Here is a 26,960-nt window from a genome sequence, read left to right on the forward strand (position 1 = left end):
TCTTTGAAAACATCTTTATTCCACCTTCACATTTGCATGATTGTCTAGCTAAAAGTAGAATTCCATTTTCTTATTTATTCCTCAAACATTTCAAAAATATTCTATTACTTCTGACATTCTATTTTTGCTACTGAAGTCCACTGTCAATTTTATTATCATTACTTTGTAGGTAGCCTGATTTTGTCTCTGGTTGCTTTTAAGATTTCTCTGTCTTTGGTGTTCTGCCATTTCCCTATGATATATCTTTGTGTGGATTTATTTTGATTTCCTTCTTGAGATTCATCTTACATATTCAATTTGGAAAATATAGTTATTATCACTTCAAACATTGCTTCTTCCCCCCTTCTCTCTCTTGCCTCCTAGAAATGCTATCAGATGTCTACTGGACCTTATCATTCTATTCTCCATGTCTTTTGCCTTCGCTTTCATATTTCCCATGGTTTTATCTCTCTGTGATGTATTCTGGGAAATTTCCTCATTTATCTTCCAGTAAACTAAGTTCACTCTTCATCTACTGTTTAATTAGGTGTTTAACTTGTCCACTGGGTTGTTTATTTCAATGACTGTTATTTTTTTCCAGAAGTTTTATTTGGCTCTTTCTCAGATCTATCTGTTCGTTTTTCATGGTGTCCTTTTTTATTCATTGTGGTTTCTTAACTCCTTCTTTAGCTCTTTCTGTTTGGAGCACAGGAAAATCCACATCAACTCAGTCTATCATTTTTTCCAGAAATCTGAATTACTTTAGTAATATTTAAAAATAAAAAGTAGAAGATAGATTTAGTGGATAAAGTGTGGGATACATGGATATAGGAAAGATTTGAGGTAGAGAGCAGTTGAGAGGCTAGTGCACTGGTGCAAGTAAGACAGTATGAAGATTTGACTAAGTCAGTAGCAATGGGAATGGAGAGGAGGGACATATTTGAAAGGTAGAATCAAGAGGACCTGGTGAGCAAAAGAATATAAAAGAGATAAAGGAGAAAAGATAAGTAATGATTCTGAGGGTTCTCACTCAGATGACTAGAGGGATGGTGCCGTTGACAGAAAAAGGAAACAGAGGAGGAGAAGTACACCTGGCTAGGGAGTTAGATTATGAGCCTTAGTTTAGACACATTGAATGTGCCTTCAAATGGAGATGTCCAGTGGATGGACAGACTTTGAGATCTAGCACTTGGGAAAGAAGTCAGGGCTGTAGTATCTATTTGGGAGTTAACAGTATACAGTTGGCCCTTGAACAACATGGGTTTCAACTGTGCGGGTCCACTTATACTCGAATTTTTTTCAAAAAATACACACTACACTATTACAGGATCTGCGGTTGGTTGAATTCCCAGATGTGGAACCGCGTCTACGGAGGGCTAACTGTAAGGTTATACAAGGATTTTCTACCGCACAGAGGGTTGGTGCCCCTAACTCCTGTGTTGTTCAAGGGTCAATTGTATATATTTTGATAATATCAGAATCTGGAGAAGGGTCTAACAGACGTGCAATTGTTCAGGGAGAATATGAAGAAAAAAAGAGAGCCAAGCATGGAGGCTGTGGAACACCAGCATTCAGGGTGTATATGTTTTGGCAAAGGTCCAGAAAGCTACTGCTGAAAAGAAGAGACTGTAAAGGATGATTGAAAATATTTGGTCAGAGAAGGAGGAGGAAAACCAGGGAAAAGTAATATTGCCACAGCCAAGGGAAGTTTTAAGCAAGAAGGGAATGGTCAACAGTGGCCGGAGAGTAAAGCCTGAGGAGTTGGATTTGGCTGTCAGGGGACACTGCCTGCCTTGTGGAATCTGTTCCTAGGGGTGGGCAGGGGGTCAGGAGTGAGGGAAGGGAGAAAGGGGAGCTAAGGAGCCCTCTCTTTCCAGGACTTCGGCTACATACCAAAGAGATGGGGGCGACAGCTAAAGGTTAAGGGTGTCAGGAAGTGTGGGGCAGGACACAGGTGGAGGAAAGGTTTTTGTTTCTTTTCAGATGGGAGAGACTTGAGCATGTTTGTAGTCTAAGTGTGAGAAGACATTTGAGAGGAAGAGGCAGCTAACATGCCAGCTTTGGGATCATCTTGACTTTACCCTTCCCAGAATTGCCCTTTGATCAGACCACCTCTGCTTGGCTTTCAGCAGCGCTCTTTTCTCCCAACAGAGCTTATTTTCTCCAAGGCTCCTCCTCCAAATTGTCTTAAATCCAAGAGATAGGATCTGTTAGAATCTTTTATAGTAATTCAATCCTTAAGTATTTAATGAGAAAATTATAATGAAAACTTTTCCTAAAGTGACTTCAAAGAGTACTGGCAAGAAGTTTACCTCAAACTGAAACAAGGCTTATGGTTTCAGCAAGTCTTGATTATGTTAATTCAGGCTGATCAGGAGAGATTTTGTTGATTCTGAAAGAAGCTGGAACAGTTCTGGTATCTTGAAAAAGCAGTAGTTACTTGGATCTAGCAGTTGAAAGATCACTAAGACATCTTTCTGTAAAGTTCTATCCTCTAGCCTAATGCATGAGCCTTTTAAATATTAAATTATCTAGCATTAGTGTTCAATTTGAAATCGAACATTTGAAATGTGAAATGAATAGAGAATAAGATCCGTTTCCCCTTCTCCATGCTTACAGACTGATGTTTTACAAGTCCCAGATACATAAGCACAAGAGAGAAGAGCAAAGAAGTTAGGTTTGATCTGTATCCACACTAAACTTTGTTAGTGGGCCAGGTACTATGAGACATCTTTCTATTTAGGTTTGTTTGGGAAAATATGTGGCTTTTAAAAAATACATAGTATCTACCAACTAGCTCTTGGTAACTGTGCTCATTTATAAGTATGGTGGACTAGTCTGTAAATGAGGCAGGGAAGAGAATTTTCTTTTTTGTTTTGAAGTTTTAAACTTTTAAATTCTTTTTATTTTTTTAATTGGAGCATAACTGCTTTACAATGTTGTATTCTGCTGTACAATGAAATGAATCAGCTATATGTATACCTATATGCCCTCCCTCTTGGACCTCCCTCCCACCTCCCTCTGCCATCTAGGCCATCACAGAGCACCAAGCTGAGCTTCCTGTGCTCTATAGCATGTTCCCACTAGCTATCTGTTTTACGCATGGCAGTGTATATATGTCAATCCTAATCCCCCAATTTGTCCCACCCTCCCCTTCCCACCCCCCCATGTCCATATGTCCGTTCTCTACATCTGTGTCTCGATTCCTGCCCTGCAGATAGATTCATCTGTACCATTTTTTTTTCTAGATTCCACATATATGTGTTAATATACAATATTTGTTTTTCTCTTTCTGGATTACTTCACTCTGTATGACAGACTTTAGGTCCATCCACATCTCTACAAATGACCCAATTTCGTTCCTTTCTATGGCTGAGTAATATTCCATTGTATATATATACCACATCTCCCTTATCCATTCATCTGTTGTTGGACATTTCGGTTGTTTCCATGTCCTGGCTACGGTAAATAGTGCTGCAGTGAACTTCGGGGTACATGTGTCTTTTTTTTTTTTTAAAACATCTTCATTGGAGTATAATAGCTTTACAATGTTGTGTTAGTTTCTGCTGAATAACAAAGTGAATCAGCTATATGTATACATATATCCCCATATCTCCTCCCTCTTGAGCCTCCCTCCCGCCCTCCCTATCCCACCCTGCCCATTTTGAATTATGCTTCTCAGGGTATATGCCCAGCAATGGGATTGCTGGGTCATATGGTGATTCTATTTTTAGTTTTTTAAGGAACCTCCATACTGTTCTCTATAGTGGCTGTATCAATTTACATTCCCACCAACAGTGCAAGAGGGTTCCCTTTTCTCCACACCCTCTCCAGAATTTATTGTTTGTAGATTTTTTGATGATGGCCATTCTGACTGGTGTGAAGTGATACCTCATTGTAGTTTTTGTTTGTTTGTTTGTTTGTTTGTTTGCGGTACGCGGGCCTCTCACTGTTGTGGCCTCTCCCGTTGCGGAGCACAGGCTCCGGACGCGCAGGCTCAGCGGCCATGGCTCACGGGCCCAGCCGCTCCGCGGCATATGGGATCTTCCTGGACCGGGGCACAAACCTGTGTCCCCTTCATTGGCAGGCGGACTCTTAACCACTGCGCCACCAGGGAAGCCCTCATTGTAGTTTTTAAAATTTACTTTTATTTATTAATTTTTGGCTGCGTTGGGTCTTTGTTGCTGCGTGCAGGCCTTCTCTAATTGCAGCGAGCAGGGGATACTCTTCATTGCAGTGCGCAGGCTTCTCATTGCAGTGGCTTCTCTAGTTGTGGAGCACGGGCTCTAGGCATGCATGCAGGCTTCAGTAGTTGTGGCTTGTGGGCTCTAGAGTGCAGGCTCAGTAGTTGTGGCACATTGCTCCATTGTGGGCTTAGTTGCTCCACGGCATGTGGGATCTTCCCGGACCAGGGCTCCAACCCGTGTCCCTTGCATTGGCAGGTGGATTCTTAACCACTGCGTCACTGGGCAAGTCCCTCATTGTAGTTTTGATTTGCATTTCTCTAATGATTAGTGATGTTGAGCAGCTTTTCATGTGCCTCTTGGCCATCTGTATGTCTTCTGTGGTGACATGTCTATTTAGGTCTTCTGCCCATTTTTGGATTGGGTTGTTTGTTTTTTTGATATTGAGCTCCATGAGCTGTCTGTATATTTTGGAGATTAATCCTTTGTGTGTTGCTTCATTTGCAAATATTTTCTCCCATTCTGAGGGTTGTCTTTTCGTCTTGTTTATGGTTTCCTTTGCTGTACAAAAGCTTTTAAGTTTAATTAGGTCTCATTTGTTTATTTTTATTTTCATTACTCTAGGAGGTGGGTCAAAAGAGATCTTGCTGTGGTTTATATCAAAGAGTGTTTTTCCTAAGTTTTCGGGAAGAGAACTTTCTGAGTCTGGTTTAAAAAGAAGTCTATCATGTTGTAATCTTAGGAAGCTAATTTTTTTTTTTTTTTTTTTTTTTTGCCGCACCGCTTGGCTTGTGGGATCTTAGTTCCCCAACCAGGGATTGAACCCAGGTCCCAGCAGTGAAAGCTCTGAGTCCTAACCACTGGACCACGAGGGTATTCCCAGGAAGCTAATTTATACGTAGCCATTTCTAGGAGTGAAGAAATCCTGTGTTTTCTTATAAAGAAATTATTAAATATGCCATATCTCAAAACAGTTTTTAACCTCCAGAGGGTAAACAAATTAGTAGCACGAAATAGTGTCTGCTTTAAATTTCTTTAGTCCTTTTGTAAATATTAACATCTGCAGGGATGTTACTATTGAAAAGGCTACCCTAGGGACAGAGATATGCAAAGGAGGAGAAATTTCTCAACAAAATGCCTCAGAGAGCAAGCTTTTTGACCTGAAGGGAATTGTCACACACAAAAAAATGCCTGTGGGAACTACGTGACTACTTATTTTTATGATATTTAAACAAGTGTTATACTGAGTGCATAGTTGTATCGATGATTGTCGTGTATTTATTCTGTTTATGTGCAGTATTAAACATGTTCTAGCTAAGATTATAAATGCAAACAGAGAGCCTCTTAGTGAGAAACCTCCCTGCTATTCAGTTGAGTCATTAGGCTACCAGTTATATAACCTCATGAGTTGATGAGCTATCTCTGGAGAAAGCTTCAGTAGCTAAATACATTCTCCATTCAGTAAGAGTTCTTTCAGTTGTCTTGGTATTTCGTATTCAAAGTGCCTTACAACAAGTAAATTATTTGCATCTAGGTGCTATATTGCTGGAATTCTTTTCTTCGGGAGGCATATTTTAAAGAAGAAAATTGGAATATTTTGTAAATTATCAAAGGGCTATTATAACATAGCAATCGATTAATGCCTGTTTTCCTTTTTCTCCTCGTAGGAATTTATTCAAGAACAATTGGAGGTAAGCTTTTCTCTTATTTTGGGGTTTCACACAGAGACACCGCACACAGAAAGCTCCATTGTCCCATTTGCTTTTCCATTAATAAAGGATGTGTTTATGCATTAGCTACTCCAGACCACAGGAGGCATCCAAGGGACTTTGCCACTGACTGTCCAGAAGGTGTTGGCATCCCAAGCCTGCCATGGTAAGACTCTCGACACACTAGCTATTGAGTGCCTTTGCGTGCTGCGCGCTGGCAGGGTTCAGCAGTTATGAAAGAAGTAGAAGACACGATTATCACCTGCCTCTTGGAGGGTTCAGTTTGGATCAGGAAACAGTACACTAAAAATTACTTTTACAAAGCAAAATACCACCATATATATTGGACCATAGTGCAGACTGACTTATATGAGTGGAGCAGTAACTGCATTTTTGAGTCAAGTTTTGAATGAGCTGTGGGACGTGGATTCAGAGGAAGGGAGAGATTACTACAGGGGAGGAAATAGCCTGTGCAGAGATCCAGAGGCAGAAATAAATTAGTTATATGAGGAGCAGCAAAGAATATCAGGAAATTAAGCTGGTGAGGAAACACAGAAACCTAGAAGGTCACAGCAAAACCTTTAGACTTTATACAGAGGGCAAGAATCATTGCGGGTTCTTGAGTAGCGCAATATGATAAAATATAGAAAACGGTATTGGAGGAACTTACTTTAGGGATCATGACAGCCACAGAATCCCCTGCAACTATCATTTGACCATGGTGGGGTGTCCACTCCAGACACCCTCCCTCCATTTGATCTCTCCCCATCAACCTTCTCCTCTCTTCACTTCCTGTCTTTTCTGGCTTTGTAACCTCAGTCGCTCATTAGTTTGTCTCCTGTGAATATCACAAACTCCTTCCCCCCTTTATCCTATCTTTACTCCTCATAGCACTCCATCCCCAATTTCATCATCTCTGCCTTCAAAGTGTATCTTAAATGTCTCCGATGTGATCGGTTTCTACTGCCGCATCCCTAGTTCTTGCCGCTGTTGAGTCCTCTGACTTAGTCTCCTCACATCTATTCTGGCTCCCCTTCAAGCCATTCTTCCCTCAACACCCAGAGGAATCTTTTTGAAACATTCCTCTGAGCATGTCATTCTTCTACCAAAAGCCTGACAATGACTACCCATTGCTCATAGGATGAACATTTTATTCTTTACCGTGGCCTGCAGGGGTCTTCATGGTCCAGCCTCTGCCTGCCTCTCCAGTTTCTTCTCACATCCCTCTCCACCTTGCCCTTCACATTCCAGCCTGCTTCCTTGGTCTTGGTCTTGTGTGCTAAATTCTGCGCTTGCCTTTCTCCTCTGTCTGAAATGCCCTTCTGCTCATTCTTCAATTAGCCATGTTTTTCTTAACCTAAGATCTCAGATTAAATATCATTTTGTCAGGAAAGCCTTCCCTGAGCCTCCTAAACTGGGTTTGGTCTTCCGGTTATATATTCTTCGATATTCTATATTTTATAGTACTTATAATTTAAACTATTGCGTAACTGTTTAATGCTTGTCTCACCTATTAGATTGTAAGCATCATGGGGGTGCAGGGCATCCATCTCATTCACTGCCTGGCACACCTCCAACACAGAGTGTATACTTAATAAATATTTGTTGACTGAGTGAATTAATGTATGCATAAAGGCAGATTCTGACAATATGAGAGTTTAGAGTAAGAAGATTATGCTAGGAATAGAAAAAAGCAGCAAATAAAATGGACACTGTAGGGAAACAATTAGAGATCTTGGTGATAGATTGGCTCTGGATGAAAGATGACCTTGATTTCACAAACCTAAGACGTAGGCAAAAATATTGCTCTTGCCTCTTTGAAAAAACTCTGCAGGCAAAATCCTAACAAGTTAAGGGATGCCTGCTACAGGGATTAGACAGACAGTGACTCCATAAGGAAAAGCTGAGCGCAGGTCTGTCCTGAAGCCAATTTCAAGCAGTATTAAAGTCACATGAAAGGAGCCTCAGAACCACGCTGCTCTTCCCAGATATTTGGCTCTGACCCCAGGGCCAGCACCGGTTTCCCACCGTACACACCATACCCTCTTGTTTCTGTCTTTTGTTTAGGGGCCATTAAGTTTAATGACGACCTGAGCCTAGAGGAGAGCTGTCGCCTTATTGAAGCTCTGTCCTGGTGCCAGCTGCCTTTCCAGTGTGCTCATGGCAGGCCCTCCATGCTGCCATTAGCTGACATTGACCACTTGGAGCAGGACAAACAGGTGGAGCAATGACTAACAGGAGACTAGCTCCTATTAACCAAATGTAATCTGTCTTAATCCTTTCCCAATTATGAGAGTTTTGAAAAATATGCATTGGAAGTTTTCTTGGAAGTCTCACCATTTCATCTTGTAGCTCAAATTCAAAATGGAGTTTAGGCTGAAGTATCTCATTATACATATGATGCCTTTGTATTTTATAAGTTTACCACATGTACAGACTGATGTATCCTGAACATTTGTTGCCTACGGGCTCTAGGTTTGATAAGATGCAGAAGTTCTCTCTGGGGCCACAGAAGGTTGGTAGAAACACAGCAAATTCACTGCTGGCAAATGTAGCCGAAACAGCCAGTTGCTTGATAGTACTTACTGGAAATGGTAGCCATCTCCAGGGATCTCTAGAATAACGATTTGAGGACCTTCAGGCAGGAAACCAAGCTTAGGACATTTCACATTATGCTTTGGCCCTGATTGCTCAGCAGTCCAGGAACAATGATGTGGATAATGCAATAAAGGCACCGAGTGGTTTAAACTAAAGAGCATTTTCTGTCCTTGTTATAATCTTAAATGAAACAGAACGTGAGAGCATCATAGGAATGTCTATGTTGCCACTTTCCAAAATCTTTTATTTTGCTTACCTTTCCTGTCAAGGGCTATAAAGTCTTTTATTGCATGGAGTTTTCAGGTGATAATGTTTTCTGACTCATCTAGTACATTTTACTCCATTAAGAACTTTTTGTTTCATATGACAGTGAAAAAAATGAAAAAAGTTTTGTCTCCATTCCCAAACAGATGTGCCTCTAGACTGAGTTTTAAGTCCCATTTATCCTAAGGAAATCTATAATCCTTTCCCAATCCAGAAATTAGAAATCAAAACTGATTTGAGTAGCCATAATTAGGAAATACTTATATGTTCCTTGGCTTTTCATACTGCTAACTGGAGTTATTCTCTTTCTTCCCATAGATTAAACCCAATCTTGCTAAACTTCGCAGAATGGCTCAGGCCTGGCATCTCTTTGGAAAAGCAGAAGGATGTGATACAGGGCAAAGCCTGCAGGCATCTGCGCCTCCTTGTGAGCTGCCATGAGAACAGAATTATTGTCTCTAAGGAACCAAAGGGATGCTGACTGTAGGCCTCTGGGCAGAGACTGTGAGCAGCAGGCACTGGCAAGGTCTTGACTGAATGGGCCCAGGGCACCAATCAGCATCTCCACCTTCCCTGAGCAGATGATCCCTCCAGTTAAGTAGCCAGATGGAATTCAAGCCTAAAGACAGTTCATTCATTGGCATCCATGGACACTGGAGGTTGCCCTATAATATCTACTTTTTGTAATTTATTTGGGGATAAAATCTAGTGATTAATTGTTTGATTGTCTGGTTGTTTGTGGGATTTTGGGGGGATGGGATGGGGTTTTTTGGTTTTGTTTTGCAATTTTTTTCCAGCCTCATAGTTTGCACTGATGTGATCTACCTGAGGCTGAACTCCCAGGGGTCAAGCCTGCCTTCCCTAGACCTCCCACAGCCTGCTCCCACAGCCCCTCCTTCCCCCCCCAGCCTCCTCCACTTCCCTCTGCTGCTGCTTTACATTCTGTATCTCAGCCTTAAAGAGTTTCTCCATGCTCATTAAAAACGTGCTGGGTAGTCTTCCACCAGGCCTATAGTTGGATTATTTTAAGGATAAAAACGGCTGACAAAGAGAAGCAAGGACCAGGATGGAATAGAGCAACTATAAAGCACTGCTCCTCGTTCTTTGTTTTATTGCCTCCTTAAAACCCTTCAGCTTTGGAAAGCAATCTGCAGGTTCAGTGCAATCCCTGTCAAACTACCACTGGCATTTTTCACAGAACTAGAACAAAAAATTTCACAATTTGTATGGAAACACAAAAGACCCCGAATAGCCAAAGCAATCTTGAGAACGAAAAATGGAGCTGGAGGAATCAGGCTCCCTGACTTCAGACTATACTACAAAGCTACAGTAATCAAGACAGTATGGTACTGGCACAAAAACAGAAATATAGATCAATGGAACAGGATAGAAAGCCCAGAGATAAACCTGCACACATATGGTCACCTTATCTTTGATAAAGGAGGCAAGAATATACAGTGGAGAAAAGACAGCCTCTTCAGTAAGTGGTGCTGGGAAAACTGGGCAGGTACATGTAAAAGTATGAGATTAGAACACTCCCTAACACCATACACAAAAATAAGCTCAAAATGGATTAAAGACCTAAATGTAAGGCCAGAAACTATCGAACTCTTAGAGGAAAACATAGGCAGAATACTCTATGACATAAATCACAGCAAGATCCTATTTGACCCACCTCCTAGAGAAATGGAAATAAAAACAAAAATAAACAAATGGGACCTAATGAAACTTAAAAGCTTTTGCACAGCAAAGGAAGCCATAAACAAGACCAAAAGACAACCCTCAGAATGGAAGAAAATATTTGCAAATGAAGCAACTGACAAAGGATTAATCTCCAAAATTTACAAGCAGCTCATGCAGCTCAATAACAAAAAAACAACCCAATCCAAAAATGGGCAGAAGACCTAAATAGACATTTCTCCAAAGAAGATATACAGATTGCCAACAAACACATGAAAGAATGCTCAACATCATTAATCATTAGAGAAATGCAAATCAAAACTACAATGAGATATCATCTCACACCAGTCAGAATGGCCATCATCAAAAAATCTAGAAACAATAAATGCTGGAGAGGGTGTGGAGAAAAGGGAACACTCTTGCACTGTTGGTGGGAATGTAAATTGATACAGCGACTATGGAGAACAGTATGGAGATTCCTTAAAAAACTACAAATAGAACTACCATACGACCCAGCAATCCCACTACTGGGCATATACCCTGAGAAAACCATAATTCAAAAAGAGTCATGTACCACAGTGTTCACTGCAGCTCTATTTACAATAGCCAGGACATGGAAGCAACCTAAGTGTCCATCCGCAGATGAATGGATAAAGAAGATGTGGCACATATATACAATGGAATATTACTCAGCCATAAAAAGAAACAAAATTGAGTTATTTGTAGTGAGGTGGATGGACCTAGAGTCTGTCATACAGAGTGACGTAAGTCAGAGAAAAACAAATACCGTATGCTAACACATATATATGGAATCTAAGAAAAAAAAGTCATGAAGAACCTAGGGGTAAGACAGGAATAAAGACACAGACCTACCAGAGAATGGACTTGAGGACACAGGGAGGGGGAAGGGTAAGCTGTGACAAAGTGAGAGAGTGGCATGGACATACATCCACTACCAAACGTAAAATAGATAGCTAGTGGGAAGCAGCCGCATAGCACAGGGAGATCAGCTAGGTGGTTTGTGACCACCTAGAGGGGTGGGATAGGGAGGGTGGGAGCGAGGGAGACACAAGAGGGAAGAGATCTGGGAACATATGTATATGTATAACTGATTCACTTTGTTATAAAGCAGAAACTAACACACCATTGTAAAGCAATTATACTCCAATAAAGATGTTCAAAACAAAACAAAACAAAAAAACCCTTCAGGCAGGTGCAAGCCCACAAGGGGCGGTGGCTGGAGCTGGCGCCCCAGGTGGCACGCAGCTCCGGAGCCTCCGCCTGCCCACGTGAGGAGCTGTCAGCTCCAGCCCCGCTCTGTCACAAGCTTGTTGATCATATGAAAATTCTAGAAACGGGTCCCTTGACAAGACATCTAAACATGTTGGGACTGGATTTGTGGGGGCTGTACACATGGTGACGTAATGAAATTCCAGATTCAAGTGGATGAAAAGGGGACGAGCGCCAGGTTTAAGATTTGGCTGTGGCTCCGATTGCCTCCAGCCGGTGAGCCACCCCGTGGGTAAAAGGGAACCGGCAGAGGAAGACTTGACCATCAAAACACGGACATAGGGCTTCCCTGGTGGCGCAGTGGTTGGGAGTCTGCTTGCCAATGCAGGGAACACGGGTTCGAGCCCTGGTCTGGGAAGATCCCACATACCGCGGAGCAACTAGCCCCGTGAGCCATAATTACTGAGCCTGCGCGTCTGGAGCCTGTGCTCCGTAACAAGAGAGGCCGCGATAGTGAGAGGCCCGCTCACCTCGATGAGGAGTGGCCCCCACTTGCCGCAACTGGAGAAAGCCCTCGCACAGAAACGAAGAGCCAACACAGCCATAAATAAATAAATAAATAAATAAATAAAAATAAATAAATAAATAAAAGGTAAAATTCCTTTAAAAAGAAAAAAAAAACAAAACACGGACATAGGTACGTCCCTGGTGGCGCAGTGGTTGAGAATCCACCTGCCAATGCAGGGGACACGGGTTCGAGCCCTGGTCCAGGAAGATCCCACATGCCGCGGAGCAACTAAGCCCATGCGCCACAACTACTGAGCCTGCGCTCTAGAGCCCGTGCACCACAACTACTGAGCCTGTGCTCTAGAGCCAGCGAGCCACAACTACTGAAGCCTGTACGCCTAGAACCTGTGCTCTGCAACAAGAGAAGCCACCGCAATGAGAAGCCCGTGCACCGCAACAAAGAGTAGCCCCCGCTCGCCGCAACTAGAGAAAGCCCGCGCGCAGCAACGAAGACCCAACGCAGCCAAAAATAAATAAGATAAATTAATTTTTTAAAAAAACAAAACACGGGCATAGCCAAGGAACTCTCCTTCCTCCTGTGGCTGCACTGTTCCCTGCTGGCTGAAGGTGCAGCCCAGGCCGCCCTGGCGGATGACACAGGGAAACAAGAACCCAAGGGGGCAGAGGCGGAGAAGAAAGGAGCCCTTGGTGAAGAAGCCTCTGCCAGGTCGTATCAGCTGTTTGCTTCCCCTCTCCCACAGTAAAAGAACTATGGGATACACACATGTGCTGTTCACAGTGTGGCTCAAATGCCAGCAAAATACACAGTTTAATTGTTCTGAATCCTGTGGTTTCTTTCAGCCCACATTTATCACCTTAACCCAGTTCATGTATATTTTGAATTATGTATATGATCTCAAAACTGAAATCAATAATGAAGTCTCAAGTTCTGGTAGTCCACGAAATGCACGAATATCTGATTTCACCTGAATCTATTTTGGGGAAGATTACCAATAGAATGTCTTGGTCTAATGATTTGGTAGAACCAATTATTGTACATAAAACATATTTGCATATATGTAAAAAATAAAAGAATGTAAGACAAGAAAATAAATAAACCTCCTTTCAGAGACTGATATTGTTCATATCCCAAACCAGTAAAATGGTGAAAGTACTATGAACTTGTTTTAGAAAACATTTTTTTGTACTTAAGTATCTATGTGAAAGCAATCTTCATATCAAAAATGCAGCATTTATTCTTTCAACCTAGCCAGATGTATTCTCTACACTTTTTCAGGAGATAAATGTTACTTTGGTCCCTTTCCAATTGTATCTTGGTTGCATTACAGTATGCCTAACTAATGGCCTCATAACTTCATTTGGGACCGGGACTGATCTTTCTGCAGATGCTTGTTATGCCACTCTTAATCCGTACTCCCCCTACCTTTTTAGATGACTTGATTTCTGGTTACTAAGACTCAAAAGACTAAAGTCCTATAAAAGAAAAAAAAAAGCAAAAAAACAGCAGGTAATGTTTTTTGCATCTGGGATGCCATACAATGAGAAAGATGTTGCAATGAGAATATCTACTTTTGTATTTCCTGACCAGCCTGCTCCCACTGGTCTTTGTAGCAAATGGAATGATTTTCTTCGTTTTTTAATACAGGAAACAAATTTGTGCTTACGGGAGAAAATTCGTTTGCCGGCAGCCCTGCAGTGAATCTTACGGGAGTGATGAAGTAGTGCATTCACAGAAGGTTTAGGGAAAGCCTTCACTGGTTTTCAAGGGGATCCTCGTAGATCCTTGTAGAATTACGTAATTGGAACCCTGAAGAATAGGCACCACTGGCCTTTATTCTTCTAAATACGTATAAGTGGTTTCACAGACTGGGAGGGCTAGCCTTAGAAAGGAGGGTATTTTCAGGGGCTCAGCCTCCAGGCCCGGTGGGGTGCCGTGGCCTCTGGACCTCTGTCTCCCCTCTCCAGAGCTACATGGAGGTCAGCTGTCCCAGGAGTTTTAAAAATCTTTTTAGGTCAGACCAATCTGTACGATTAAAAAAAAGCGTTACGATACCTCTTATATTAGGGTGATGGGGTGTGATTTCACAAGGTCTTGCTAATAATCTCAAACCCCTGTGTTCTTGAGAAGAGCAGAGGACTAGAAAAAGTTCTCCAAAAATCATGTAACCAATCATCCTGCCCAGCCTGACTCTAGCAATGCAAGAGATAATTATCCTATCTTAATAATTTATGAACTCAGTAGCATGTATCAGCATAAAACCAACCAATTAGCCAAAAATATCTAACATTGCTTTTATTGCCTGTCAGGGTTCTGTTTCATTCTGTTTTGTTTTTTAACTCAGGTGCCATAAGAGCAGAGATACATTTAATCTTCAAACACATGACGGTAATCATTAACACCTATATGGTGTTTTAAGGTTTACAAATAATATTTGCATAACTTATTTGAATTTCTTGGCAACCCATGAGGTAAGGTGGTATTATTCTCCCCATTTTACAAAGTGGGAAAGTAAGTTTGAAAAATATTCTCTAAGATCACATAGCTAATAAGTAAAGCTGAGAGTGGTATCCAAGTTTTCTGGCTCCAAGAACAAGAATACTAGCTACCATTTTTTTTTAAAGATGTTACTTTATTTTTAATGTTTATTTATTTATTTGGCTGTGTCGGGTCCCGGTTGTGGCACACGGGCTCTTTGTCACGGGCTCCTCTAGTTGTGGTATGTGGGCTCCAGAACGTGCAGGCTCAGTGGTCACGGCACACAGGCTCCGTTGCCCCGCGGCATATGGGATCTTAGTTTCCTGACCAGGGATCGAACCTGCATCCCCTGCACTGGAAGGTGGATTCTTAACCACTGGACCACCAGGGAAGTCCTGATACTAGATTCCATTTACTGAGGGCTCACTATATACCAAATGCCTTGTATACATGATCTCTAATCCTTACAACGGTCCTCTTAGGAAACTAGTATCTCTCTCTTGCCGTGAGACTACTAAACCTCAGAGATGTTAACCGGTTTGCTGAGAGGGAGAATTCCAGCCCAGGTCTGTAGGACTTCACACTGCACACATTCCCATCATTACCCACACTGCCCTATATCTTTTTAATTTATTAGGGATTTATCAGTTTGTAAACCTAGTGGTTTAACTGTACTTGATTCTGGTTAGCGGAGGCTTTGTTAACTTGAGAGATGAGATGTGTAACGAAGCCATTCTTAACGAGTTCCTTTGTCAGTAACACTCATCAGAATTGTATTGAGAAATAAAGGTGCATACCTTCAAGAAGCTTAGCTTCAGTCAGAGAGAGAGACAAGGAAACTAATGATAGACTAGGTAACTTCCTCTAAGTGTAGGGATCACCCTGAGTTACAGCTATGTCTTTATTATTGAAATAAATGGAAATTAACAATTCTACCGTCAGAATTAAGGCTATATAGATGGCAATAGGAGCTAGTATCAGAAAAGCTTAAGGCGAAGCTTAGAATGTAGGCTAGAAGGAAAAGGAGAGTCTGGGGAGGGGGCTAGGGCAAAGTCCAGAACCCAGCTGGGGATCTGGAACTCCATGAGTAGTTGAGAACGGAGAGGGTCTAGCAACCAGACGTCAGAGCAAGGCAAAAGGTCAGACACAAATGAACAGCTGGGATCTGAGCCTAACAGATCATAAAAACAACAAGGCAACCATAACAGGTCAGAGCAGGAAGGGGCCCAAGGCCAAGTTCTAGAGATGTGCAGGGGGCTGAGGAAGCCATGCCAAGTAAGAACAGATGCAGCCCATCAGTTCCTAGACAGCACTGACGACCAGGCTCAGCCCGAGCTTCAGGTGGGGGCCAGTACCGGCGTATCTGAAGGAAGGGAAGAGCAGTTTCTGGCACAAAGAACTAGACTCTCCCTACCTGTTTTCCACTGAAGTGCACCTCCTTCCATCAAAACCCTTCACAAAAGCAAGCTAACAATGAGAACTGACTGGTATGTTTGCCACTGTATATCGTGCCAATTTTCACCCCTTCTCAGCTGAAGTTGCTCATCAACAGTGAGATGGCAAAAAGGTGGGCTCAGAAGAGAGGAAAAGAAAGTCTGGGAAACCAAAAATCTGGATAATCTGCATGAAATAAACACTTCCTTCCTTGTATCTCTCCATTTATTCATTTATTTATCATTCAGTAACATGTAGTGAGTCCCTTCTAAATGTATTGAGGCAGAAATTATGGAAGAGATAAAGAAAAAAGAAGTTATCTTATGGTTTAGGATTTTTCAAGACCTTGAATCACTTTCATCCCATGCCCATTTGTCACAGAGCACTCAATCTTATCCAGAAACATCTGATAAAGTTCAGGCAACCTGATCAAAGCCTGTGGGAATCTGAGTGTCTTACATCTGAGTGTCTCCATCTATCGAACCAGCAAGCTAGCATGACTCAAGTAGCGGTGTGAAGAAGCTGGATTTGGCCAGACTTTCCCTGTACAACTTGCCTGACTAAACAACTTGCTCTAAGGAGCATCCAATAGATCAAAAAAGAAAAAAAATGGTAGTTTGGAGTTAGCTACTGCTATTAGTTTATCATTACTTAAGTATTTCATGACCTCTCTTTTATAGTAGTTAACTGCAGAATTTTACATATAAATTATGAATCTTTGGAATCTTGTCAAGTTTTTAAGTAGCTTCCTTCTTCTCTAGGCAGGTCTTAATTCTAAATGTAAGTAGGGACTTCCCTGGTGGTGCAGTGGTTAAGAATCCGCCTGCCAATGCAGGGGACATGGGTTCGAGCCCTGGTCCAGGAAGATCCCACATGACGCGGAGCAACTAAGCCCGTGTGCCACAACTACTGAGCCTGTGCGCCTAGATCCTGTGCTCCACAACAAGAGAAGTCACGACAATGAGAAGCCCGTGGACCACAATGAAGAGTAGCCCCCGCTCACCACAACTAGAGAAAGCCCGCACACAGCAACGAAGACCTACAGCCAAAAATAAATAATAAATAAATTTATAAAATAAATAAATGTAACTAACATGCCTGCAAAAACACTACTGAAAGGCCCCTTCTCGTCAGCACAATATTTAATTTAAACATTAGGCGATCGTCGTTTCAAGTGTGGTTAGGTTTGAAGGCAGCCCTCTGCTGTGTGTTGTGAAGACTGAAAGCTTAGACTATAGCTCTTTATTGGTTGTAATCACTTAGCCATTGCACAACATCCTGGAACAACTGTTTGGTGAATGAAAGGATAATCCAAAGCAGAGATAAAAAAACATTTCCAAACCACATTTCAAAATAGCTCCTTTGTGTCAACTAGATGCATGTCTGCAGAGGGAGTTTTTGCAAGGACAGGTGGATAGTGTAGGCCTTTACAATAATTACATCACCATCTGGTACTATCTTTATGGCAAAGCATTCTGATGTACTGAGTTCTACATATGTGGTATTACAGAGTCATTGAGCTCAATGGTGGAACTGTGAGCCTGGCAGCCTTCATAAACCCAAAGACTGCTGCAACAGATTACTTTGAGAAATGGCTTTGAAGCATATCTGTGAAACTTATGATCTTACGAGTAACGGCATTTTTTTCTTTGAGGTATCACTTTACACTTCAGTTTTTCTTGGTAGAGTATTTTTCAGAGACTTCTCTTAAGAGGCTATGTTGGGAATTTCTATTCCTTATTTGAGTTCCAGGAATTGTGCCTTTCCTGCCCTCCGTCCAAATTGGAAGACATAAACCGTGGGAAAAAGCGTCTTTACAACTGTATTGAGTAAGTGATCTAACTTGGTTTATTAAGCATATTCAGGAAGACTTCCACGTCCATGTAATCCTCTATTAATTTTCCAAGCTACAACAGTTTTTAAATGAGCTTCTGGATTCTGCTGCAAAAGCAGGGGTGAGAGGCAAGCCCAAACAAAGGCTGATAAGGTAGGAAGCTGACACAAACACCTTAGCTTCTCCCTGTTCAGATCAGGTTCTCCCTTTCCAATATTTACTCTTCCTCAACTGGGAAAAGGGAGAGAGAGAAATAGAAAAACCAGGCATATAAACAGCTTTGTGGGATTTACTTGACTGAGGTTCTAAAGAGTACGCATTTGTGCAGTTCTGTTCTAGGCACTGTAAGTGTTGACCAAAGAGACAGCCTCTACCCTGGTAAACTTCGTCCATCTCAGTTCTGCCTGGGCAGGATGTTGGTGCTAATTTTAGACCCAGGGACCAAGATGCACAAAGGACAAGTATCATAAAGCACTTTTGGAGCCAGAAACAGATTTAAGTTCCTTGACTCACTGCTGCTCTTACCCCAGAGCACATGGTCGTACCCAAGTGAGCTGCCGTCAAGAACTGGTGCCTTCAGAGGAGACAATTGCTCGAAATTGGTAGCTATAAGCCACTTCACTGAGAAAGCGTGGGGTCTTAGATGCTTTAAGAAATAACTGACAGAGACCTAAGTGAGCCAGGCTCTTCTGTGTCAGAGAGCTTTTAGGTCAGTCCTTTAGACTGACCCTCTTCAGTCTTGCTTCTTCCCTGTCTCAGGGAAGATAAGAATCCTAAGGAAAAGATCTGCCCATGTCAAGTAGCTAACAGAGAGTAGAGCCCTTTCCCTCATGTCTACCTCTGGCCAGCGTTTATCAAAACAAGGTTATCAAATGCCCTGTTAAAATCCCTTGGGTTGCTTGTTAAACATGCAGATTCCTAGAACTTCCTCCCATACCTCATAGACACTGCTGCAAGAGGCAGGAGGCTGGCTTGTGACAAGCATCCCAGGGGGTTCCCCCTGCACACTCAGTGGACCTTGGACCCCTGTTTTGGACCAAACTTCCCAAACATGGCATCCAGATCATCTGGATAACCTGGGGAGACTTTTTGAAATCATAATTACTAAAGTAGTACACATAAAAAATAGAAACAATATACAAACACACTAAATAAAATTAGAAGCTGTCCTCCTTCTTGCCACCGTTTGGTGTTATTCTTCCAGACTTTTAGCCTATGCATGCATATATTTTGTTTTAAGGAAGTTAGTTAGGGTCATATCATGTAGATTGCTCTGCAGCTTGTTTTCCCAGCTTGATTTTGGTTTTATACAGAATATAAAACAGACTTGCTTACAAATCTATCCCATTCATTAACACAAGGGTCACCACTCAGATGCCTACGAGGGTTCGGCAGACAACATAAATGAGTTTAGTGGACATGGCTTGGAACAGCAGAAAACTGGGCGTTTTCCATTTAATGGAATTAGAAGCTACCCAACTATAGCCAAATGCTGCCATTTGGTAATGTGGGCCCAGAGTTGCCAAATCTTCAGGAGTAGCAAGAAATCTGAATTTGTTTAATGTGTAACCTCCAGATTTTAAAATACTGGTAAATAATTCAAATTAAATACTAGATGAACCATCTAAAATGTCTAATCCAGACACTGATCTCAAGCCACCCTTAGAAACCTCTGTTGCAGTGTATACATAATGTTCCATGGTACATCATACTTATTTTAAAACCTGTCTTGTTTTTAACTAACAGAATACAAAATGCTATATTGCTGGACACTTAGGCTGTGACATTACAGCTGCTACAATGGACATTCTTGTCTGTGTCTTTGTGTGCTTGTAAAAATAATTCTAGAAGACTCAAAATTGCCCTGGAAAAGGTTGTACCAATTTACAATCCTATTAACAGTACATGAGGGCGTCCTTTTCTGGGGCACTCTAAGTAGATTCCCATGTGCCATCCCAGAGATCAGATGCAGTAGGTCTGGGATTGTATATTTTCTCAAACTCCCAGATGATTCTGATGATCAGTGATTTTGGAACCATTGTCTTGGATTATTAACAAGTTGTTTGGGATGAATTCCAGTCAATTATAAAGGAATCATAAACACTTTCATCTGCATTTCTGTTTTAGGCTGTTACCTCTGATTATTGCCCTCTATGAAAACACCAAAGGGCTCTGCTTCTGCTGTTGCAGGCGCTTCAGTCAGAGTAGGACAGTAAATAAACCAACTCAGGAACCTTCGAGCAGCCTTTATTGGCACAGCCTCAGAAAAGGCGTGGTAGTCATTTCTGAGCAAAAACCTGTAGCCCACCAAGGTCTGCAGTGTTGTGTTTAACACACCACTGAACCAGAAAGTTTAAGTTCCTGAAACAGACGCCCCAAGTCACTAAGAGGCTACAAAATCAATAGGTCAAGCCCTGCTGCTCTGTTGAGACCTGAAAGGCAAAAAATCATCCTGGATTGCATCCTGGTTATAGGATGACTGAAACGGTGGGGAACAGTATCAGTATCAAGTTTTCTCAGCTTGACTCCAGATCACTCCCCCATTACAAGGAAGATGTGTTTCAGCCGTGGCACTGAAGTCTCCACTCCATTCTGTGTTTGCCTAAGCAGCTTCTGCTTAGGACGAGTGGTGGTCATAGGACATGATCATCAGGATGGTAGAGCTCACTCATCAGGCGGTAGATGTAGGAAGGTGCATTCCCACCAATGTTGGAGATAAAGAGGGTAATGAGCTCTGGGGGAACGTAGTCAAACACAGGGCAATGAACACTGACTTTCTCCAAGATGTCCCCTGAAAGGTAATCACATGAGCGAAAGATAAAACCAAGGCTCCTGTTCTAATAATTAAGTACCTTATAGATTCTAGGCTCAGTAATGCAAGTACACTCGCCACCCTAAGGAAGGGAAACTGCAGCAACATACAAACCAGAAGAGATGACTTCAGATCATGATACACCCTATGCTTATAACTGTCTAATGCCTTTCCATAGATAACCCTTAGAATAATATTCAAATTTGGGATTGCAACCTTCAAGATCTGGCCCCTCGCCACCACACTACACTAATTATAGTTCATATTACTCTCTCTCTTGCTCATTACTCTCTAGCCACATGGCCATGTTCTTCCAACTGGCTAAGCATGTACCTAAATCAGGCCCTTTGCACCAACACCTGGAAAACTCTTTCCTTCATCTTCACATAGCAGGCTGTATTCCTTCAGGACTCAGCTGAAATGCCATCTCATTAAGTCCCTTCCCCGGACTAAGGTAGTCCCCTCGTCACTTTCCATCTCATCCTTCGTATTTGTTTTCTTCCTAAAACATCCCATGACCTGACATATTCTTGTCTGTCTTTTGCAACATAATGTAAACTCTGGGGGAGCAGGGCCTATCTATGTTATTCACTGTTATATCCCTAGTGCCTGAAATAGTGTTGGATACACAGTGGGTACTCAATAGTCATAAATATTTCTTGAAAGAATGAATGTTTGGATAAATGGTGAAGTTATTCAATTTCCAAGAAGAATCAGCACCCCAAGTACTATGCTTTGCTCCAGGAGGGTGTTAAAGCCCATGCGAACTGTTGATGAGGCAGCAGGCTCACTGAGCAAAGCTGCCTTCAGAATATGTGAGAGAAATGGACCCCAACACACAAAGGTGTCCAGGCTACAGGCGAGTTTCAGAAGTAACATTTCAGAGCCTGCTTTCTTTGGCAGTCACGTTACCAAAATGACTCCCTGCAGCAGCCGAAAACAAGAACATTTTCTCATTGGGTTGTCGCCTGTGTCTCAAAGAACTTTCAAGGCCAAACCCAGTCAGTGCTGGGTGATCCAACCCGCCATGGCCCCAATAACGCAGCTAAAATATATTAGTTTTAGAAGAAAATGAACATCGACTAGATCAGGACCCCAAGCACTCTAAGCTGCTAAAGAGAACAGTCCCCACAAGAAGTATGATAAAAAAACCACAACCTGACGGCATTCAATCCCATTGGCCACCAAAACCAAAACCAAAAGACCGAAACACACATACACAAAAACCCAAAACACACAAGCGCGTGTGCCGCATACATTCAAGCAACTTCTGTACCTTCTGTGAAAGGCAGGACTTCTTCAGGAGCCACAAACTTGTGAAATGAATCTTCTTCATTGGGGAACTGGAAAAGAATTAGGGAAAAAGAAAAAAAAGAATTAGGGAAAAAGAAAAAAAAAGAGAGTGTCAGCTCATCTGACACTTCCACTTTTAGGTATGCACCCAAGAGAAATAAAAAACATACATCCACAGACATTTGATTACAAAGGCTTACAGCAGCATTATTCACAAAAGCCAAAAGGTAGAAATAACTCAGATGCTTATCAACAGATGAATGGATAATTAAATTGTGGTATATCCATGCAATGGAATACTATTCGGCCACAAAAAGGAACAAAGTACTGTGCTACAACTCAGATGAAGCCCCAAAACATTATGCTAAGTGAAAGAAATCAGAAACAAAAGGGTCCATGTTGTATGACTCCTTTTATGTGAAATATCAAAAATAAGCAAATCCATAGAGACAGAAAGCAGATTAGCAATTACTAGGAGATGGGGAGAAGGAGGAATAGGGAGTGATTACTCAATAGGTACAGAGTGTTTTTCTGGGATGATGAAAAAGTTTTGAAACTAGAGAGTGGTAGTTGCACAATGCTGTGAATGTAGCAAATGCCACTGAACTATACAACTTTAAATGGTTAATTGTATGTTATGTGAATTTCACCTCAATTTTTAAAAACGTAGACACCTATAGATAGGCTGATATGTTCAAAGCAAGTAGTTTCTATCACTGGTGAAATTGCTCTTCACTTAGTAACTTCTTGTATTCAGGCTACAGAGGACAGTCCCTGGAACAAATAAAACCAATTCTATGTTTCTAGTTTCAACTTACTTGGCATTTTCAGAAATGGTGTCAGCGAGTGGTGGCAATGTAAACAAAGGGCCTTCCCCAACTGCATATTGTCCTGACCTTACAATTTTGACTTCCTGAAGCTGACAGGTTGTAACTATCAATGGCTTTTCCTGGATCAAGACTTCTGTGGCTTTTTCCAGCCTCCACTGGGTCTAATCCATTGAGTAAATGCAGACAAAGAGAAGCCCCAGAGTGATAAGGTTGAAGGCCCACAGTTCAGACCTACACCTTGACTTCCTTCTGTTGGCTAGAGACAGATGAGAGAGCAGATGGAGACAGACAGACATACCTGTGGGGAAAGCTTGAACATAGGTGCACAGACGATGAGTGGGGTGGAATGGTGTTTTGCTGCCAGTGCTAGAGTATGAGTTCCTGTCACAGCTCTCAGGGCACCATTGGCCAGGATGGTCTTTGTGCCAATGATCACCTTTGGGACAGGAAAGAAAATGTTAGCCATCCTAGGAATAGAGCCCTAAACAGGCCATTAGGCACAAGAGCCGGAATGCTCAGCCTCAGTCTTGGTGTACTGGGGGGTCACACGCTGGTACACCCAAGGGAAAGGGAGTCTAGGCTCAGACCACAAGTTCTAGCATAAAAGTGGGTTCGCAAGGGAAGAATGAACATAGTACAGGACAGGAAACTGCAATATCTACTGTTCTTAGCCCTGTCTTTCCTGGAAATCTATCTTTCATACCTCCTGAGAAGCAGGGAGCCTTTCTTCCACCATCCTCCACCGCCAAGCTCTCTGAGCAGAAGTGAGCAGCCCTTTACCAGATCCCTAGCAGCTGACACACTTACCTTAGTCCCACTTAATTCTTTTCAATGCTTTAACCAAAATGAGGCTCCTCCAAGTGAGGAATAATGATTCAGATAAAGGGGGAAACAAAATCAGTTAATAGATTAAAAAGGCCCATGTATATATTTTTAAAAGGTGCTAGAAACTTTCCTCCCTTCTCATGGATATTAGGGGTGGGGTGGGGGTGGAGAACCAACATTTTAGAAGTATAATCTTCATGAATTCGACACACTATAACCTAAATACACCCACCTTGTTGACTCTTGACATAACAGCAAAAATGGCAGCATCCGTCATGACAGTCGTCTCAATACCTGTTTTGGACAAATTGACTGCCATCTCATGACCCTGCAATAGGAGAGAAAGGCTGATGCTGGGAGGAAGAGTGAGAGAGAATGAAAGAGCTCTGGGGATTCTGTGATACTGGGCATATCCAACGCGCAATTTCCAACAGATAACTAATTCATCTGGTAGGTATTCTCTGGGAAGCAGGAGGAAGCCCAGGGGACTCTAATAAATGTTTATTACTCCCCAGCAGCACTAGGACAGCCACAAAACTGGAAATATGACTTGCTTGCATAATCCAGCAGAGCTGACAAGACAGATCCTAGCTCATTATTTTACAACATCCTTGCATCCTTACATACTTGCATCCTTACATACTTCCTTTTTTGGAGACCTATTATTTACATCCTTTGCATCCTTACATACTTACATCCTTACATACTTCCCTACATACTTACTTTTTTGGAGACCTATTATTTACCTAAAGATTGAGTGAGGTTAGACCAAGCATCAGTCATCCTCAAGGTAATTTACCCTATTTTGATTCCTAAAACAACCAATATTTATTTTTTTCTTGGGCCTAGCAGCTCACCCAACTTTCTTATTTTTTTTTTCTTTTTTTACCCAGTTCTATGAAAACATTTATTGAGCCTTTATTTTACAGAAGTGAATACCGCTGACTCTCTCAAGGAGTTTTTAGGAGAGGCATATATATATATAAAACTTTAACATGCAGTAATAGATATAATAATAGAGGTACTGAAGTAGGAAGTAGTATAGAGCTAGAATTGATTCATTTACTATTGGAAGGGTTGGGGAGAAGGGGGAGAAGAACAGCCGTGAAAAACAGTTTCCCAGAGGAGATGATATCTAAACTGGGTCTTGAAGGTTAAAAACAAAGGTTTCATTCTTTATATGGTATGAAAAATATGTCACCCAACTTTCCTAAACCAATGTTTAAGAATGTTAACAGGATGAACTTGAAAATTCCCTTAGTGTTTTACTTTGTCTTTTCACTGTGCCTTGCTTATCAATTCAAAGATGGCATGGAGCCCACCTACCCCTCCTTTATTCTCTCCTTATTTTAAATTTTTCTTAGCAACTCCAGCAGTCCCCGTACCTGACAGAAAGGTGCACACTCTGCCACGATGACATGGAATTTCCTCTTTCGGGCAGCCTCTTTGAGGAAGGCCTCCACTGTTCGGGAGAAGCCAATGGTCATGATCACCTCATTGGAGTGGATGTGCTCCAGAGCCTGGGCTGCGATGTTCTCCGTTGTCCCTTCTGCAAGAAGCCAGTTTTTCAAGAAAAATATGACACTGCTATGCTACAACACAGACAGACACTACAGAAAACAGAAAGGGATGTGCACCCTTCTCTAGACTGCCCACCTAGCAGACCCTCGTAACATGTGGTCAATGGACTTAATGTGGAATGTCACCTTTCCTTAAAAGCCCTGCTCCTCCACGATCTTCCATCTCCCAAGTTCTCAGCCTACCCTCTTGCCCAGCAGTACCCCTATTCATCAACTTACTCCCTGTGCCCCTGCCGGGTCCCAACACCAGCTCTTTACAATTGACTATGAAGACAATGAATTTAGGCAAGAAATGGTCCAATTTGGGAAATTCTAAAGTGCTGAGCGTGGGGTAAACAGAGCTTCCCCCCAAAGAACTCCTCCTCCAAAAGGTGGCCACAACACCTCCAACTGACAGGGAGGTCACGGTAGAAAAACTGGGGGTGGGGTGGGGGGGTGGATTTGGAAGCAGCAGCTCAGTGCACAGACAGACTCGGCTTCTTCCTCCCCTGGGAACGCTGATTGCAATAAGTATCTACAGTTCTCCCGAGTCACATAGACAAGTGGGTGAAGGTGGCCTGTGTGTATGTGTATGTGTATGTATATGTGTATGTGTGTCTGTATAAAAATTCAAGAGGAAGTTTAGTGAAGGAGGGTCTATCAACTGTGGTTTTCGGGGGTTCATCTTTAAAATAAAAATAAAGCTCCTCCCAAATAGAGTCTCCGCCACAGCAGATCTGCAGTCGATAAGGGGTTAGTCTGTAAGGAAATGTAAAGAGGGTTATCTTAGTCTGCCACCTATTCCAACCCTTCCTAATCAGGATGAGGGCAAACTTCCGAGCACCAGAGGACTGGTAATCTCCCATCTCTGCTGATGACAACTTCCAGGGTCTTCTGTTCCCTCATCTGCCTGCCACCTGTCCTGTCCACCTAGGGATCAGGACTCACCCAGTTCCACAAGCAGCTCATTAATTGCTTCAATAATGTTGGACTGGAGTTGAGCATAATGGGAGCGGAAATCCTCGCTCGAGCCCCCGGATGTCAAGAGTTTGTGCAGGGACTCCTGCTGATCGCTCTCGTCGCTGCGTCCGTGGAGTCTATGGAGGCAACAAGACCCAAAGAGGGAGGTGGGGAAGAGACGTGGTCATTAAGGTAACAACAGCTGCTCAGCTCCAATAAAGGCTCCATGTAAAAAGCGTCACTGGGTCCAACCCCCGGCCCAGGACGTGGGCCTGACCTGCCATACTCCTCCCGGATGATCCTGAGCACTCTCCGCACCATGTTGCCCACAGTGGTCTCTGAGGGTTGAGCGGCCGTCATCCTCCGGCCTTCTCTGCGGATCAATTCCATCAGCTCCCCTGTCGTCCAAAGAGAGAGGGTAAGCGCGGCAAGGGCGCGGTGGGGCCTGGGCGACTTTCCGCCCGGGGATCGGAAACGGAAAGTGGCGAGGGAGGCGATGGAGCTAGGCCTGCCTCACCTGCATTGCTCCAGCGGTGGTCCGTGATGATCCGGCGCAGCAGCCCCAGGGTCTCCCGGGCCATGTCCTCGGAGCTGTGCCGCCCGCCGCCCCGCTTCAGTGCTTCTACGAAACTCTCGATCCTCTCGGACAACTCCGAGCCCTTGGCCTCAGCCCCCGGCATCTCGAAAAAACCCGCCTCGCCGGCGGAATCCACACCTGCACGACCTCCAGACTTGCACTTCCGGGGCAGGAGAGGTCGGCTTCCG

The 26,960-nt window shown here is 42.7% G+C and overlaps 2 protein-coding genes across 7 annotated transcripts in view; one reads left to right on the top strand and one right to left on the bottom strand.

Moving 5' to 3' along the window:
- Positions 1-9,455, top strand: part of MLH3 (mutL homolog 3) — a 28,139-nt gene extending 18,684 nt beyond the window's left edge. For 2 of the 3 annotated variants that reach the window (XM_060135488.1, XM_060135575.1), the window contains 4 exons: positions 5,831-5,854; positions 5,960-6,038; positions 7,940-8,091; positions 9,053-9,455. In XM_060135488.1, the coding sequence (XP_059991471.1) occupies positions 5,831-5,854; positions 5,960-6,038; positions 7,940-8,091; positions 9,053-9,175 (378 nt within the window). In that variant the 3' untranslated portion in view covers positions 9,176-9,455. Of the gene's footprint in view, positions 1-5,830; positions 5,855-5,959; positions 6,039-7,939; positions 8,092-9,052 lie in introns of those variants that run through there. The other variant, XR_009537780.1, reaches the window with a different exon arrangement.
- Positions 1-26,960, bottom strand: part of EIF2B2 (eukaryotic translation initiation factor 2B subunit beta) — a 31,802-nt gene extending 4,842 nt beyond the window's left edge. The window contains exons 1-9 of one of the 4 annotated variants that reach the window (XM_060135899.1): positions 26,713-26,959; positions 26,473-26,593; positions 26,184-26,332; positions 25,062-25,225; positions 23,909-24,004; positions 23,150-23,287; positions 22,840-23,012; positions 22,005-22,071; positions 20,148-20,707 (exon numbers count right to left, since the gene is read on the bottom strand). In XM_060135899.1, the coding sequence (XP_059991882.1) occupies positions 20,588-20,707; positions 22,005-22,071; positions 22,840-23,012; positions 23,150-23,287; positions 23,909-24,004; positions 25,062-25,225; positions 26,184-26,332; positions 26,473-26,593; positions 26,713-26,875 (1,191 nt within the window). In that variant the 5' untranslated portion in view covers positions 26,876-26,959 and the 3' untranslated portion in view covers positions 20,148-20,587. Of the gene's footprint in view, positions 1-20,147; positions 20,708-22,004; positions 22,072-22,839; positions 23,013-23,149; positions 23,288-23,908; positions 24,005-25,061; positions 25,226-26,183; positions 26,333-26,472; positions 26,594-26,712 lie in introns of those variants that run through there. The other 3 variants (XM_060135995.1, XM_060136096.1, XM_060136169.1) reach the window with 3 other exon arrangements.

Source organism: Lagenorhynchus albirostris, chromosome 1, assembly GCF_949774975.1.
Source record: "Lagenorhynchus albirostris chromosome 1, mLagAlb1.1, whole genome shotgun sequence".
Classification (NCBI taxonomy): Eukaryota; Metazoa; Chordata; class Mammalia; order Artiodactyla; family Delphinidae; genus Lagenorhynchus; species Lagenorhynchus albirostris.